This window comes from Cygnus olor, chromosome Z (genome assembly GCF_009769625.2).
Source record: "Cygnus olor isolate bCygOlo1 chromosome Z, bCygOlo1.pri.v2, whole genome shotgun sequence".
NCBI classification, from domain to species: domain Eukaryota; kingdom Metazoa; phylum Chordata; class Aves; order Anseriformes; family Anatidae; genus Cygnus; species Cygnus olor.
This window is the reverse complement of record NC_049198.1, coordinates 77,003,646-77,019,169: the sequence shown is the minus strand read 5'-3', so window position 1 is coordinate 77,019,169 and position 15,524 is coordinate 77,003,646. Positions and strand designations below refer to the sequence as shown.

Sequence of the window (15,524 nt, the reverse complement as noted above, 5' to 3'; positions counted from 1 at the left end):
ACTTTTATGACAGCATTTATGCATAAGCGTTGTTTTTTAATAAATTGCTTGTTTTTCCTCAATGTGTTCATAAAGGGTTGGTCTGATCACTGAGAACTCACCAATAACTTTTATTTTCCCAGGTGGCTCGGGTATTCTATTATCTTTGTGTAATTGCACTGCAGTATGTTGCACCATTGGTGATGCTCCTTCACACAACTCTGCTTCTGAAAACACTAGGTAGGCAAAATTTGATGAACAAAAGTGTGTTCTGTCCTCTACAGGGCTTTTGTATTTTCAATTTACTGTGGAGAGTTAGATCATTTGGGTACTTGTCATCCAGAAATAGGTTGTGGTTTACAGCCATTTAAAATTTTCTGATATGTGGCTGTTAAGCTGTCCTCTTCTCTTCCAGCTTTTGACATCTGTCAATGATATGCTAATTTGTTTATTTCTGAAAAAAATGTGTAATACAACAAAGTATGCTGTTTATTTCCATTGAGATATTCATCTTTTTCAAAGTATTTTGAATGAACTATAAAAAGCACTGTTGATTTTAATTTTATGAATATCTGTTAAAGGCTTTTTTTCCAGTACTATAATCATCAGCAATTTTTTTGAAAAGAAAATGTGAGATATAGAGTTCATTTTATTTCTGGGATATCTGATGTCACTGTGTTTCTTACGAGGGATATCTTTCACAGCTTGCAATGCAATCACGGCAATCTTTTCGCAAAATGTCAACAGAGATAGACTTTATTAGGCTGCAGTTCATCCCATCTTGAAGCAGACATCTACATATAGTAGGATTAATGATACCCAGCACTGACAGGGGTTCCAAGGCAACTGTTTCAGATGTAGATGTTAGGATGTGAAAATGTAGGATGAATCCTACCCTAATAGCTTACTAGTATGGAAGTAATAGCTTACTAGATCAGGAAGTCATGTGGATGAATACAGTTAGTATTTATTTAATTATAATTATTTTGTTTGTGTAGAAACATATTTAAGATGATGTATAGAGTGATACAATTAGAGCAGAACTTAAATGTAATTCTACAAAAATCCGTTACTCACTTCTTTTTAACAGGTAATTATTCTTGGGGCATCTACCCGGAACTGAATTCTGACACTCCAGTAGAAAACAATCTGCTTCCCAATTCAGTTTATTCTGAATCTCCACCTGCTGATGGAAAGATGAAAGTAACTGTAGTACAAATAACAATGGCTTTGGGAAGCCTAAAGAATATTTTCACTCCTCTCCTGTTCCGGGGACTCCTGTCTTTCCTTACCTGGTGGGTTGCTGCTTGTCTCTTTTCTACAAGCCTTTTTGGGCTTTTCTATCACCAGTACCTGACTGTGGCATGAACAGATCAACTGATAAGTACAACGTCAAATTCTAGATACAAACCCAGGTACCCAAGAGGAGATGAAGATAAAAGAAGAAAGCTATATATGAAGAGAAAACATATCAGATTTTTTTAAAAAAACTCTTCCTCTGTGTTCTCAGGGTGAATATTCTTAAAATGTTTAAAATTACAACTGGGTTTGTTATTTTTGTTACCGAGATGGTAGGTAACTAATTCAATTATAGTAACAAGACTGACATTATTGTGTGGCAGGTGTTGGTGGCATGTTGAAAAGATACAACCTCTTTGTATCTTGGTTTCCATTGAGAAGATGTCACCCTCAACACTTTGTGTTTTAAGAATCAGCTGTCAGTGACTGAACTGTGTAAGTAGGCACTGGTTATGCTGATGATGGCTGCCTATTCAGTTAAACCTTGAAACTGAGCCATACAATGGAATATGAAAGGGGATTTTAAAAAGTTCTGTTGGATAGCTGTTGATCACTTTTCTCCATGAAAAATGAAACAATCCAACAGGACAACAGAGATACTGTATATTACAGTAAGAAAAGTTGTATAAAATTTAAATTTAACATAAGATAAACGAGTGGACCTGGCAGGTATTGCTGCCTAAATATTATGCAGAAATGCTTGCACAGTGAGAGGGGAATTATTAAAAAAAAAAAAATAAATATATATATATATATATATATAATACAGTCCCTGCAGTCATTTTGAAGTAATGGCCATCTGTATTGGTGCTAATATTGATCCACAGATTCCATTTGGATCTTTTAAATTTCTTCTTTTTAGGTAATAGTTAAATTCCATTGAATTCACAAAATAATAGACGTAGATTAGTGACAGCATTTAAACATTTCAAAACAGTTTAATCCTGCTGACTAAGAGTGTATGTATCTGTAATGTACATATAAATATATATTATATATCAAATATATAATATATATGAAGTTACAAAATACGGAATCTTTATTTTAAATTGCTGAATGTATATTACAAGGCCATGGGAGAGGTATACATGTGTATCTAGTTAATTCAAGATCCCATTTGAAATGAAAATTAAATTTGTTGAAAGTTCAGTTGAAAGGGCTATTTGATTTTTGTGCCTCTACAAAGGTACTTAGCTATACTAAAGAACTTAAGCTATTTTGCAAGAAGAGATCAACTTCAACTGTTAATGTTGAAATACCAGCTCTGTCGGATTGTCTCCTTTAGCCAGTGTAATCTGTGTTAACTTGGCCGTATGGTAACAAATAATATCTCTCAGAAATAATATTTTTCTGCGTAATAAACAGTTATTGTAAGGAGGAGCAAAGCATTAACTTTAAAAGCTTTGCTTCAGTGGAGGGTTAGACCCTACATATCAAACTGTTGTGAAACAATGAATTACAATGTTTTAGATGTTTTGTGTAGTTGGAGAACAAAAATGGGGATTCATATGTAGTAGCTTTTTTAAAATGTTAATATTACACTGCAGAGTTCAGTGCTTTATTTTTTTTTGACTAATACTGGCTACTTTTCTGTTACTGTTCTTTTTCTCTTGAATTTGTGCTTTGGCATATAAGCATTTATAAATGGAAAAGCTTAAATATTTAATATGTTGCAAACCTGCCATATGGGAAAGCAGACTGTCCATGAATGCAGAAAATTCAGAATTTAGACTGGTGATAAATTGTCTTGCTATGTTGAATGCCTTTTAAGTTATTTATTAGTTTATTAAGTTGCATTTGCTGATACTAGGAGAAGATTTATGTACATCAGCTAGTACCTACTGCATGCATTTGGGATGTCTTGAAACACCTTGCATGATTCAAACGGTTTCATTGCAGTGTAGTATTTCAGTGCTATTGGTGCTGTAAGCTTTGTTTTTTCACACCGACCTTTCATAGTTAACAGGGACAAAGACTCAACTGTGAATTAACCTAAAAAATATTTGACTTCGTAGGTTCAGGTTTTGAAACACTCCTAGGAAATGTCATTCAGATGAATAGAATAACAAATTATAGCACTGAAGGAAGTATTGTATCTGTTAGTTCAAGATATATCATTAATATGAAAATTAGAAAGGTCAGCTTTTTAATTTATAGGTAGGCATCCAATATTGATGTTTTATTCTGGAGAATACTAAAACAATACAGTGCAGTTTGATTCTGATTGTGAACTTGGTCCAAAAAGCTCACTACGTGGATGAGATGTATCCTATTGCTGCAATCTGAAGGACAGGAATGAACTTCCAATACTGGAGGAGACTTAAAAATAACGTTAGATAACAGTTTCCTTTGGCATAGCTACATATTTTGAAAGCTTGTAGTTTGTAAAAGTGAACTGTAGTTACATCAGCAGAGCTTTTGATGAGGAAGCACACTGTCTTACTCTTCAGGTGTCGCACAGATCACATGGAAAATATGCACTTGGATGTTGCTAGCATTAAAATCAGCAATTCTGTCCGTTTTTCCACATTTTGTTGTTCCACAGAACAGGATGGACGACCTTCTGGTCAGCAATTAATCTGAATGGGAGGTGGTCTTTCTTTGGTTTCACTTAATCATTACATAGGTCTAGGAGGTTTACTAAAAACTAACATACAGCAATAAACATCTTTGAAATGTGACAGTGAAGCTAGAGGGAGTATATTGCCATAGTTGTGAGCAGTGCATTTTACAACTACCTGATATGCTCAAAAATGGCTTTTAAAGTAAAACAGCAGCCTTGATAGTCCTTACTTCCATGAATATTATTTGAGCCTCCAAGAAGTATCTGCTCACTTGTTCAGGAAGCTCTTTTAAATCAGCAACTGGCAAATGCTTCCTCCAGTCCCTACACCCCCTCCCTGGAGAGCTTTATCAGCAGCTTGGGGTGAAAAAAGCAGCTTATAGAAATGGAAAAGCAGGTAAAACCTGTCAGAGAGGTTAGTAGTTTTTATTCAGGATTCTTAAATACTTGTTTTTCCTCACTGCCTACTACATTTCTGAGAGATTTTAGAAGGAAAGATTCTTTTGACAAAGAGTCAAAGTGTTTTTTTTTTTCTTCCTTTTTCCTGAATTCAGAACTCCTTTTATCACTCCAGTACTGTGACTTGTTGGCCTGACACTTCTTTCCTTCGGTCCACAGCTTTTTCCTACATTACCTACACAGAAATGACATAGCTAGATTAGTCAATGTTGCTTGTATTTTGATTTTTTATTCTTTTGGTTTGGTTTTAAGTTTACTTATCATTGCAGCATAAGTCCCTTTAAATAGTTTAAATAACTCCAAAGTCCAGCTGAAATACAAACTTGCCACCAGTTGGTTAAACACTGCACTTCTGTAATGGAAATCCCTTTAGACAAAGTTGGGATAGTGCTAAATCCAGGTCTTCCAGCAAGATTCAGGGAAACCCAAGTGTAACGCTTGCTCTATTTCTGAGATTAGAGAAATTGATTAGGAATGAGAGAGGACTGTAACAAGCCTGTTCTTCCACTTTGCAGGTGGTGTTCTCAGGCAGCACTTGTCCTCCTTTGATACCTTCTCAAGCTTTAGGATTTTCCAGGTGTTGAAGGACCTGTAGCAAACTAGCTGTTTTTTTTTTCCTCTTCCTTCATGTTGATTCTCTTGCAAGAGAATCAACAGCTAAAGTAATAATGGAGAAACAGGTATTATCAACACAAGAGAAATCCTTGTACAGACTGATGTGTTTTAGAAAATTAATTTCTATGGCAATTGATCTTTCCCTTCTGTTAGTTGCAAATACTGGAAGACAAATGAATAGAGATGTATCCTTACCTGGATTGTAAAGTCAAATTCACCAACAAACAAAAGTGTCATCAGGATATATCAGCACAGCAATTAGGTAGCATAATTTCAACGTATAGAATGGGTCGTGAGTACAGAGGTTTCAAGTAACTTCAATGAAATAATTACAAGTTTGTTTACTGTGTTGTAGCTAACTACAGCTAAATGGCAACAGAGGTCTTGGATTTAATGCATGAAAAATTTAAACTATCTTAAAACCTATAGAAATCTTACAGAAGGCCCTACAAGATTAAATGCCTTGTACATTTTTATTCTTAAAAAAACTATTGTTTTGAGCACTAGTTTGTTTTTCATGAGAGATTTTGGATGGTTTTGAAAAGTTATACTTTCAGTTTTGCCATTTGACACAATTTGTGTATGTTAGCCACAAAAAAAGTCATCCCACAGATAATTTTGTCCCTACAAAGTAACTAGAATGTTCTGGCTGTGACTGAAGAATTAAGTGCACAGTAAAAATGGGAAATCATGAAGGGAAGTAAGGCCAGAGAAAATAGGATTTCTCTTGGAGAAATCTTTCTTTTATGGCTAAGCAAAATCTTAACAGTGGAGGGCAAAAGCAGGTTGTTTGGATTTTAAGTGAAATACTAAAGGTAAATGTTTACCGTTGTGAGTAAATAAGACTTTTTTCGAGTACCTGCAGCCCAAGTCCTAAATCCCAAATGATGATTTAAGAACAATGTTTTGACCTCGCTGTTAGTTGCTCCAAAGAGCATCTAGACAACAGGTATTGAAACCAAATACCTGATCTAGTTGAGCAAGCTGATGCAGAGTAGTCAGTCTGTGCTGCAGAGTGATTTCTTGAAAGGTCTGCCATGCTTTGTGTCTTTGGCAGTGCACGTACTAAAATCGACGGTGTATCTAGTCTTCATTCTCAATACTAGGCAGAAGAGTTTTCACTCTGTGGAAGAGATAGTGAGACCAACATGTTATTTAAAGGCTGCTGTTACTGAAGTCTGTATATGCTGCACTTTTTCAGGTTTCTCGCTGTGGATTGCCTGGAAGGTTATGCTGTGCTGCACACTGTTTTGCATGCCAGTGTATTTGTGTTGTTATTACTTTGGTTTCAGTGGCATTTTTAATGGAAATTATTTTTAATCCTGTTACCATGGAACATCTTTTCATTTGTCATTAATACCAGCGCCTGCAACTAGAAGTCAAATACTTCTACACTCAATTTTTTTTTTTTAAACTTGGTGTCCAGGCTGGAGTGCTAACACGTACACAGTTTTATATCGATTTGTGGAATCCACCTGTAAATACCAAACTTTTTTCACATCATCACAACATCAATCCAGAATAAGGGAGGAAGTCCAGGTTTGCAGTATTTCAACATACTGTGACTCTGCTATTAAAACAAACAAACAAAAAACAACTAGGTTTTACAAGTAGCTTTTTACAAACTCCTTAGTAGTAGGCCATTTTTATTTAATTTATTATGCTGATGAGTTTTTTTTAAGCCTGGCTTAAAATATCTTCTGGTAAAGTCAGCCTTTGTTCTCTTTTCCTTTGTTCACTTTCTCTGTTCACAAATCAAATTTTGCTTCCCATGTATATTTTAATTTTCAAGAATGCATATTTAAAGTATTTTTGATAAAAAGCCAGGACAACAATAAACACTCCAAAAATTTTACTTCATAAAGTACAGTTCACACCCATGTCATGACATAACAAATGTTTTTAGTTTTCCCTGTCTTCAGTCATTCCTTTGTCCTGTTGTTAACACTCTACATGTTCTTAGTATGTAAGGTTTTCTAGGAAGAATACATGGAGCAAGATTTTGTAATAGTGATCTTAGGAAACTTTGTCTGATGTTTCAGTCATTCCATTTATGTGAGCCAATATTAATGTAAACATGCTATCAAATAATCTAAGCCTAAAAATTCTCATAGATAAACTTGTTACAGATTGCACAAGGAGCATCCTCCAAGTTGTAAATACTTTAAATTAATGTCTCTGTTGCTGGGACCAGACATAGATTCAGTGCTGTTGCTTTGTTAAGAGTCTTTAAGAAAAAAGCACCTAATACTGCCTACACTACAACAAACCTCAGAGTAGAGGACTCCCCATCCTTCATTTCAGTATTTGCCAAATGGACAAGGCTCTGATATTATTTATGTATGTTTTAGCTTCCTACTTCTGCTAAATTACTGATACAAGGTGATTTTTATAGTTAGAGCTTTGTAAGTATTATGATTGGCATGCTTCACACTGAAGGTGGTATTAGATGACAGTTGCATTACATAGACCTCCTGACCAGTGTTGCATCACCTGCGTCAAAACAAATTATTGCGTTTGCTCTGTGCATTAGGGGTTCGTTGGGACTTATGGACAGGAGAGTGCAGCACAAGCTGGAAAAGCTGAAGAGTATTTGAGGTTTTGTTGGCTTTTTTCTTCCTTTCCTTTCCTTTTTTTTTGTTTAAAGTCAGTGTGGATAATACCTAGGTGCAATTACTACAAATAATAAACAGTGTACAGAAACATTGCATTCTTTTTGTGCACCATAGACTGAAGTGCCTAAACATGGGTGGTCTGTAAAAGGCATGCTTAAAATTTGTTGCATCTACTTTTCTGGTTATTTTGCTAAATAATAGAAGGTCAGCTTTTGGAAAGAAAATGCAAGGACTGCTAGTCCTAAAAAAGGGGATATACTATAAAATTATTTCCATAAAGCTTTTGTTATGTAGAATGTCTACGTGTTTGTAAACGTTATTAAACACTGGAGGCAAATAAGATTTTGTAGAAATCTTTTCCGTTTGCATTACTTCAGTGATATTCTAACAGCTTTGCCTACTACCTGATGGGTAATGTAACACCCCACTGCCACATATACATTATTTTCTTCCTTTTTTATGATTGAAGGAAGGGATGTGTGCGCAACTTTGAAACAGTATAACCAAGTTTTTTAGTGACACCCTTGATATTACTTACGCCCCAATTCTGCAGCAAACTTTGGCCAGGTAAGTAGTTCTGCCTGAGTTCAGAAAGACTGCACTGAGGTTTGTCACATCCTTGTGGATTTGGGGTACAGGGAGTACAAGAGAAGCTGCATTGTAACGTGGCTGTCTGGGACCGAGCAAAGAAAATGCACAAGTTATGTGTACCAATTTCACAGAGTGCTTTCGGGGTATAGAATAGCAAAGTCATCCTTACCTGTAAGCTACTTCCCTGCCTCTGAGCATGGTTGAGCACTGAAGGTGAAACAAGACTAGTCATATTCAGCAGGCGGACGGGGGAAAGTGAAGGAACAGTAGGTGCCTACCCCTGAGTTAATTATGCACTCTAAATGTGAAGTGCGTGTAAACTGAAACGGTGTTACTGGTTTAAATCTACCAAAGGAAGCCTTCCTCCAAGGAAGCCTTATGAAACCATTTTGAGCTTTTAGCTCTAAAAAGTGGCTTTAGCAACCTATACTGTATGTAGTACACTGTTTGGGAACGCTTCCTCCAGTAAGTGTGCTAAATGCTTCCTTACACTGTGTGTAAGAAATTGTTGCTTATTATTTGACTGTGGAGCATTTACAAATCTGTCTTTACAAAGTCTTGTTTGGTAAGTCTTAGTATGTATGTGGCAGCATTTTATTAATGTCGAAATAGTAAGAATTGGTTTGTCATCTAAAAACCTAAATCCTTTAACATCAGTAAATGCTGCTAAGTGAAAAAAGATTATACTTTCTTGTTCCCCTAGTCATTCTGGAGAGATCCTATATATATATTTTTTTAGTAATGCACACATTCATAAATTTGTATTTATGAGGTACTAGTGATAATACCACAGCAAATCTAAGAAGAACTGTGATACCTGCTGTATATCAACTGCCCCATCAACTTGCTTGCATTTGTAAAGCATTGATCCATATGAGACATTTATTGTCTACTACAGTGATGCTGATATAGTATTTTAGTATCCCTACGTGTACTCTGCATGTCTTGCATTTGTGGACTGTAGAAGGATAAATTGTTTTACAGTACTTACTCTAGATTTAAAAACCAAATCCATTATTTTATATAGTATTTCCCACATCCAAAATAGGACAATTTCTAAAGCCAAAGATCAATAAATGTTTATTGTCTTATCAGTGTGTTTTTTTCCTGTTTTGATTAATACATCCCATTTGTTATGAACTCGTACAAAATCTCCAGGTTTGATGAGAAACATGGTAACCAAACTTTATCCACTCAGTTTCTGTGCTAGCCTATATTATCTTTTTTAGAAATACTTGTGTTGATTGTTTCCCCCTCCTTGCTTGGGGTGCAGCACAACAATCACTTTTTTCCAGTATAAATGCAGACTGGGGGTAAATTGCTATTCATATGATTAAGACAAAGAACCACTTACAGATTTTCTAAAACTATTATGGTCTTTTCTATTCGTGCCATCCTAATAGCGCTAAGAAGCAATAGGCCTAAAAAACTGTTTAGTAACTTTTTTTTTTTTTTACATGATTTTTGGAATATTGATTTTGGTTATGCATGGCTTTTCTTTCTGGGCACGCACACATTGCTACACAGTAGATGGATGAAGCAAAAACTGCTCAGGTAGTTCAGCAGCACCAAACATCCTTGAGAAAACACTCTTCTTTAATCTACAAGCAAAACTGTATTTAAAAAACAAACGAACAAAACCACTTTGATTATAAAGGAAAGTCTGGCTGCAGAGAAAGGAAGGTGCTGCACAGTCCCAAGGGCGAGCGATAACCTTTCCTATTGAGCAAGGATATTTTTGTACTTTACAAGCATCAAAATACACTGCAGACCGTGAAAGCTTCTATCAGTTTCCCAAAGCCACATGTCTTATTAGCAATTTTGTAATATTGTCATATATTATGGCCAGCAGCTTTGGAAAAGAGAAAAATTGGAACACCATCTTAATTTTGGGTTGGGAGTGGGGATTGAAAGTGTGTAAGATAACTGAGCTGTGGGACCTCCTCCTGAAAGTGATCAACCCATTACAGATAGTAGGGTGAGTTAAAATCACAGTTAGGAGGAAGGTAATGAGCTGTGGTGGGATTTGTTTGTTTGGTTTGGTTTTATTTGCACAAGCTGAGAACAGCACTCTCAGCCATTTGCTTTCTCCGTGCAGCCTGAAGCTGTCTGCCTTGAGACTCTGCAGTCCCTTAAGCTTTGCAGTAGAATGGATGTTTAGTCTGGCATGTATAAACTCAACAGTTCTTATAGTCTGTGATTCTATTTCAGACAGTGTATTGATTCTACTTTGCTACTTCAAAGTTCAAGTTAATTAGCAGGTGTCAATGAAGGGTATGTGATTCTCAAGGTTTATTCCAGGCTAGGTTTCAGTACCCTATGAAGTTTGTTGTATTTAACCTTCAAAAGGACTTTGGCATGAGCAAAATCAGATTATTTGAGCTGCTAGCTCTACAGCATCTAATCTGTGTGTGCTATGACCACAATAAGTGCTCAAGTGCTGTATAGCTCAGGCAGCCAAGCAGTTGTCTGGAAAGTCCTTCCATTCATCGGCTAGACACAGCTATGGGTCTCGTGAAGGCATGTGCTCTGCTCTTCTAGCTCCTCATCTGCTCGGCAGTAAGAAGCTCTCCCAAGTCTTGGCAGCACGTTCCTGCAGCAGGAGGGAACCTGTGGTTTCAAGCATTTGGTGAAGTCCTGCTTTTGAACCCAGAAGGTCTGCAATCTATCTGAAACCAAAGTGATCCAAAGGCCCTTCAGCGAGCAAAGTGGGCGAAGCTGACTACTGCTGTAAAGTGCAAGCATGCATCATGGACTGGTCATCATGGAACAGCTGGGGGACTACACAACTCTATGAACTGTGCTGCAAGAGTTGTGTGGTGGAGGAAGGCCTGGAAGCATACACCAGCAGAGAGGGCAAAACTTCCAGTACCTGGCTGCTGCCAGCTGTTCTGGGCAGGATGGAGAAAGCAGTGAGGGAAGACCGTTCTGTTTCAAGTCAGATGCATGAAGAATTTGCAAAGAAGATGTAATACAATTACTGTTGCTTTCCTGGTATGGCAGGCTGTTGCCTGATGGACTGCGTAAGGGACACAGCAGAGGCTGGGAGGAATGTGCTATGTAGACAAAGGGCAATGGCCACAGCAAGTATGTCACTAATTGAAATGCTGCAGTCGTGTACAGCAGTTGTTTTCTGGATGTTATCTTGACGAGTGGTTGCTAAAGCACTGTTTCTAAGACATTGTTACCACGTCACCTTCCCAGAGAAGGAGAGGGCCCTTTCCTTTCCCTGAGCCTCATTTATGGGCTATTAACCTATGTCTCATGTTAGAAAGTAATGTATTGTCCTTGCTCTGGAAGTGAGTGAACTCTTCAATATTTTGTGCCACTCATAGGAACAAAGTGTTTGAAGACATCTCTAAAGCACGGTTTGCTGAGGATTAGTGTTTTTACTTCCTAGCTGTGCAGCATTGGTGGGGAAAGTCTGGGGAACAGGCTTCTTCTCCATTCTTGAAAAGTGGGGCCACAGTCCAGTTCTGTCTCTCTTGATGGCTGAAAGGAAGATTAAAACGCCCTTCCTGAATTACAAAATTCACGTCACTCTGGATAACTAACACATGCCCAGTATTTCTTCATATCTGTCAACTTTGAGCACACTTTTTTCAATGATGGCACAACTCATGTGGTTTACATTTTTATGGGTGCGTATGGTATGAATAGTCCTACACTTGTCAGAAATTAAAAAGAGGTAGGCTCTTAGTTGGGGTTAGATGTAGCTGATCTAGGAGCACAGGTGTCCAGTTACTTCCTGTTCACTTGGGAAACGCAGGGAGGAGGAGATAACTGCAAGCTTTGGCCCTGAAATCCTTCGCTCTTCCTTGTCTCACACATGCTGTTCCACCCACAAGATGGTGGTGGCTGCGCCAGCTGCGGCCTGCACAAAGATGGAGGTGGGGCCTGGATGTGAAGCACAGCTTTCAGACAGGAGAGAGCTCTCTGCGGCATGTAGGAGGAGACCAAGGGGTTAAAACACTTCTCTGTGGAATAAAAACGCTTTCATCCTAGGGGAAGGATGGGAGCCAGAGACTGGAACCTGATGGTAGATAAATTATAACAGTAAACAGTGCTGTTTTAACAGCATCACTAATTACATCACGACCGGCAGAGGTCAATTCTCCACTGGGTTGTCTTCAGACAACCTCTATGAGCTGCTGTGGGTGGGCAAGTTATTGCTTTCCATGCAGAGATAGCCAACAAAAGGTAAAGGAGATGGAGGACAGACAGTTAAAACGATGTTTGGTTTTCTTCTATAGATTGGGATTGCCACAGTGCATTGGCACTGCTATAGTGGGATTGCCACAGGGCTGAGAGGGGACATGTGGATTTAGCGTTTCTTTAACACATCTGAAACACAGAATATGTGCAGCCATATGTGTATTGCATGCTGCCTCTCTAGTAGGATACTGGTATCTGAGAATAGAAAATGATTCTTTCTGTAAAAGGTGCTGAATCTTCCTGCATGCCAAGAGTGGAGGCAGAACATCACCCTTACAACATTAGAAGTGTAAGCCTTCAACTCTTGGTTCTGAGGTTCAAATCTTACCACCTGAAATTCTCAGGTAAAAGTAGAGCAGGTGAGTTTCTGAGATAGGTGATACATGAGTGCCCAAGGACTGGCACTTAGATTCCAGCTGGATTTTTCTGGGGCTTTCCACATGGCAGACCTCATTAGCAGGAGAGGTATTGCTGTTGTGGTCACCGACCTCAAGTCTGAGCTGGTGACTTAGGTTCCACTTCTCTTAAGTGGAAGTGAGAAATCTGGAGGTGAGAAACATTTTTGTTCTTTTCCCCCTGCTTTCATTGTTGCTCTTATTAATAATAATTTATTTAATTACTGTACGGATTATTTGCCTTTTGATGGCTATATTACTGAGACAGTTGTTCCACTGTCAAGAGACTCCACTTTGGAGCTGTGCCCTCAACTCTCTCCCTGCAGCCCCATCTTTTCATCAGAACCTTGCTTGAGAAACTCAAATATAATGGCTTATATCTGTATGTGTATTAGTCATATATGTGCATACATGTACATGTGCGTGTGCGCCTATGTATTTATGCACATAAACGTGTATGTATATGGGTATGTACTTTTACATATAGACACCATCCCCATTCTAGACTCCATGTCTTAATAGCAAAATGTTCACAGTAGTCCTTTTGAAACATTTACTTGCTTCATGCTCTTAATCCATATGTTCTATTTTCCTTCAGAAAATCTCATACTGGATTATCTCAGAGACCTTAAAGGCAAGAAAGGTTGCATCTCTTGCTTTCCTCTTCCCTACCAGGCCAGTTATGTCAAGGAAGGACATGAGGCTGGTTTGATATGATCTGCCCTTGGCAAAGCCGTGCTAGCTCCCTTGCGGCTGAATCCTCTCTGGTTGACAATCCACCTGGCTCTTTGTGTGTCACCCCACACCTGAAAGTTGTTGCTGTATTTCCCTGCCTTCAGCCCTATGGAGCTGCTGAGCCTCCATGAGCTTTCTGAGGAGGCTCTATTAGGTGATGCTGTGAGCACACAGGGGAGCTTTTTTGGACCCTCCTGGCTGCAACCTGCATGTAACACCTGGTGTCCCGTAGTCTTTGTTCTGTGCTCTGGCCTGCCACTATGAAGAATAAACAAAAATGATAAGGAGCAGCCCAGTAGCTTGTTTAATTTCCCTATGAAGCAATATCTACTCTTTCTCCTTCTGATTTTCCATGTCCTGGGGATACCCTTAGCTCTCTCAGTTCTATCCCAGCCTACCTGTTGTAGCTCTTCATGTTTCCTCATTGCCACATGCTGCTACATGGCTGTGTCTGTTCCAAGCCTGGCAATGAAAGAATTCCAGCTTTGTGGCTTTCTCTGATTCCTTTTTTTCTTCCATGGTGCTGTTATTTATCCTCTCTTTACTCCTGCTAGAGAAGGCACTTTTCTTACACACATGAGAGAAGAGAGCTGCTGCAAGATTCAAAACGTCCTGAAGTCAGCTTGCAACACAGATTTATCCTTTTGAGAAAGTGTGAAGTCATGTTGCTGCCTTTTGTAAAACCCTTCAGTCTGTCCATGCCAAAAGTTCCTGATTTTGTCTATGCAAACACAGAGCTATTCTAAACTATAGAAGAAAAAAAGATAAGTTGTCTTATGACAGAAATAATAGTTGCCTTCAGCGATGTTCTTTATTTTTACAAGATTTTGATGAATACAATGTTTTCAATGTGTTCTCCAAACTAGATGGCACCACAAAAAGTTGTAGGTATTTTTCTCTCCATTGCAGACCTGGAGCAGAGAAGGAAGTAGCCTCTTGTGGAAGGCCACATACATATTTGTTTCTTTGTGTCCTGCATTAAACAGGACAGCTCTTCAGCAGGTCAGAAACTGCCCTGGCAATTGGCGTATTTGCTTAAGTAATTCAGTAGCATTTCTGCTTTGTAACGAACAAAGTATGTTACGTTAAAATTCCTCCAAAATACTGAGAAATAAGTTTTGAACTGGTCAGGGCATGTGCTACCTACATGAAATATCCTTCTGTTTTATTCACTCTATAATTCTGTTTTTACTTCCACCTGCTATTTCTTTTGATTCAACCGCATAAAAGTGTAAAAGGTTTATTGTTATTATTTTGTAAGCTCTTTGCTGTGAGAGGACTATTATGTCTGAGAAAATGACTACAGTAAGCTTTTCTCGTACAAATGTTTCGTATACTTAATACTAAAAAAATAAAAATGTCAAAATGTTGAAAGAAATTTTGTCTGCTAGTGCTTATGTGTTTCAAAGCATGTTCTGCTGTAGATGAAAGTGCAACTGGTAGAGACTGAACATATTTATTTACTGGTGGTTTCATCATTCTGCATTCAGATACAAGTGGCATGTGGCAGCACCAGCATGAAAATACGGGATTTTAGAAGCAGCACCAAGGAAGCATATTTTGATTGCTGTAAGTGAAACATAAGAAAATCGAAGCCTAGAGAATACAAATTAATTGAGGAAAGGGTAAATTGCTGATGGGGTGAAGAGGATGAGAATAGTGGGCTGAAATCTGGCCACATGCTGGAGCATCTCCCTGGGGCAAAGACAGCTCCTCACCCGTTGCCTGCAGCTACAACCTCAGTGTCATGTTTTTTTTGCTGCAAATCCTTGGTGGTGTGAGCAATGGTCAAAACACCTCCTCTCAGGAGGCAGCCCCCAGGGCTGACATCACACTGTAGCAAGACATGCAGCTTGCTTCGTGGGCTTGGGATCACAAAGAAAGGCCTCTGGAAACGTAATACAGAAATTACAAGAGTTAATATCCTGGTTTAATTTTGTGTCTATAAGTGACCTCCTGTCTCAGAGGAGTTTCCTAGCTGGGCATGTGTAATAACTTACATCTATGTACGTATGTATTTTCACCACCGTTTCATCTCTGGGACTAGCGATGAGGGAA

General features: G+C 38.3%; 1 protein-coding gene across 2 annotated transcripts in view; it reads left to right on the top strand.

Moving 5' to 3' along the window:
- Positions 1–14,832, top strand: part of TMEM161B (transmembrane protein 161B) — a 47,753-nt gene extending 32,921 nt beyond the window's left edge. For both annotated transcript variants that reach the window (XM_040541098.1, XM_040541097.1), the window contains 2 exons: positions 123–219; positions 1,070–14,832. In XM_040541098.1, the coding sequence (XP_040397032.1) occupies positions 123–219; positions 1,070–1,347 (375 nt within the window). In that variant the 3' untranslated portion in view covers positions 1,348–14,832. The remainder of the gene's footprint in view (positions 1–122; positions 220–1,069) is intronic.
- The last annotated feature ends 692 nt before the right edge of the window (positions 14,833–15,524 follow it).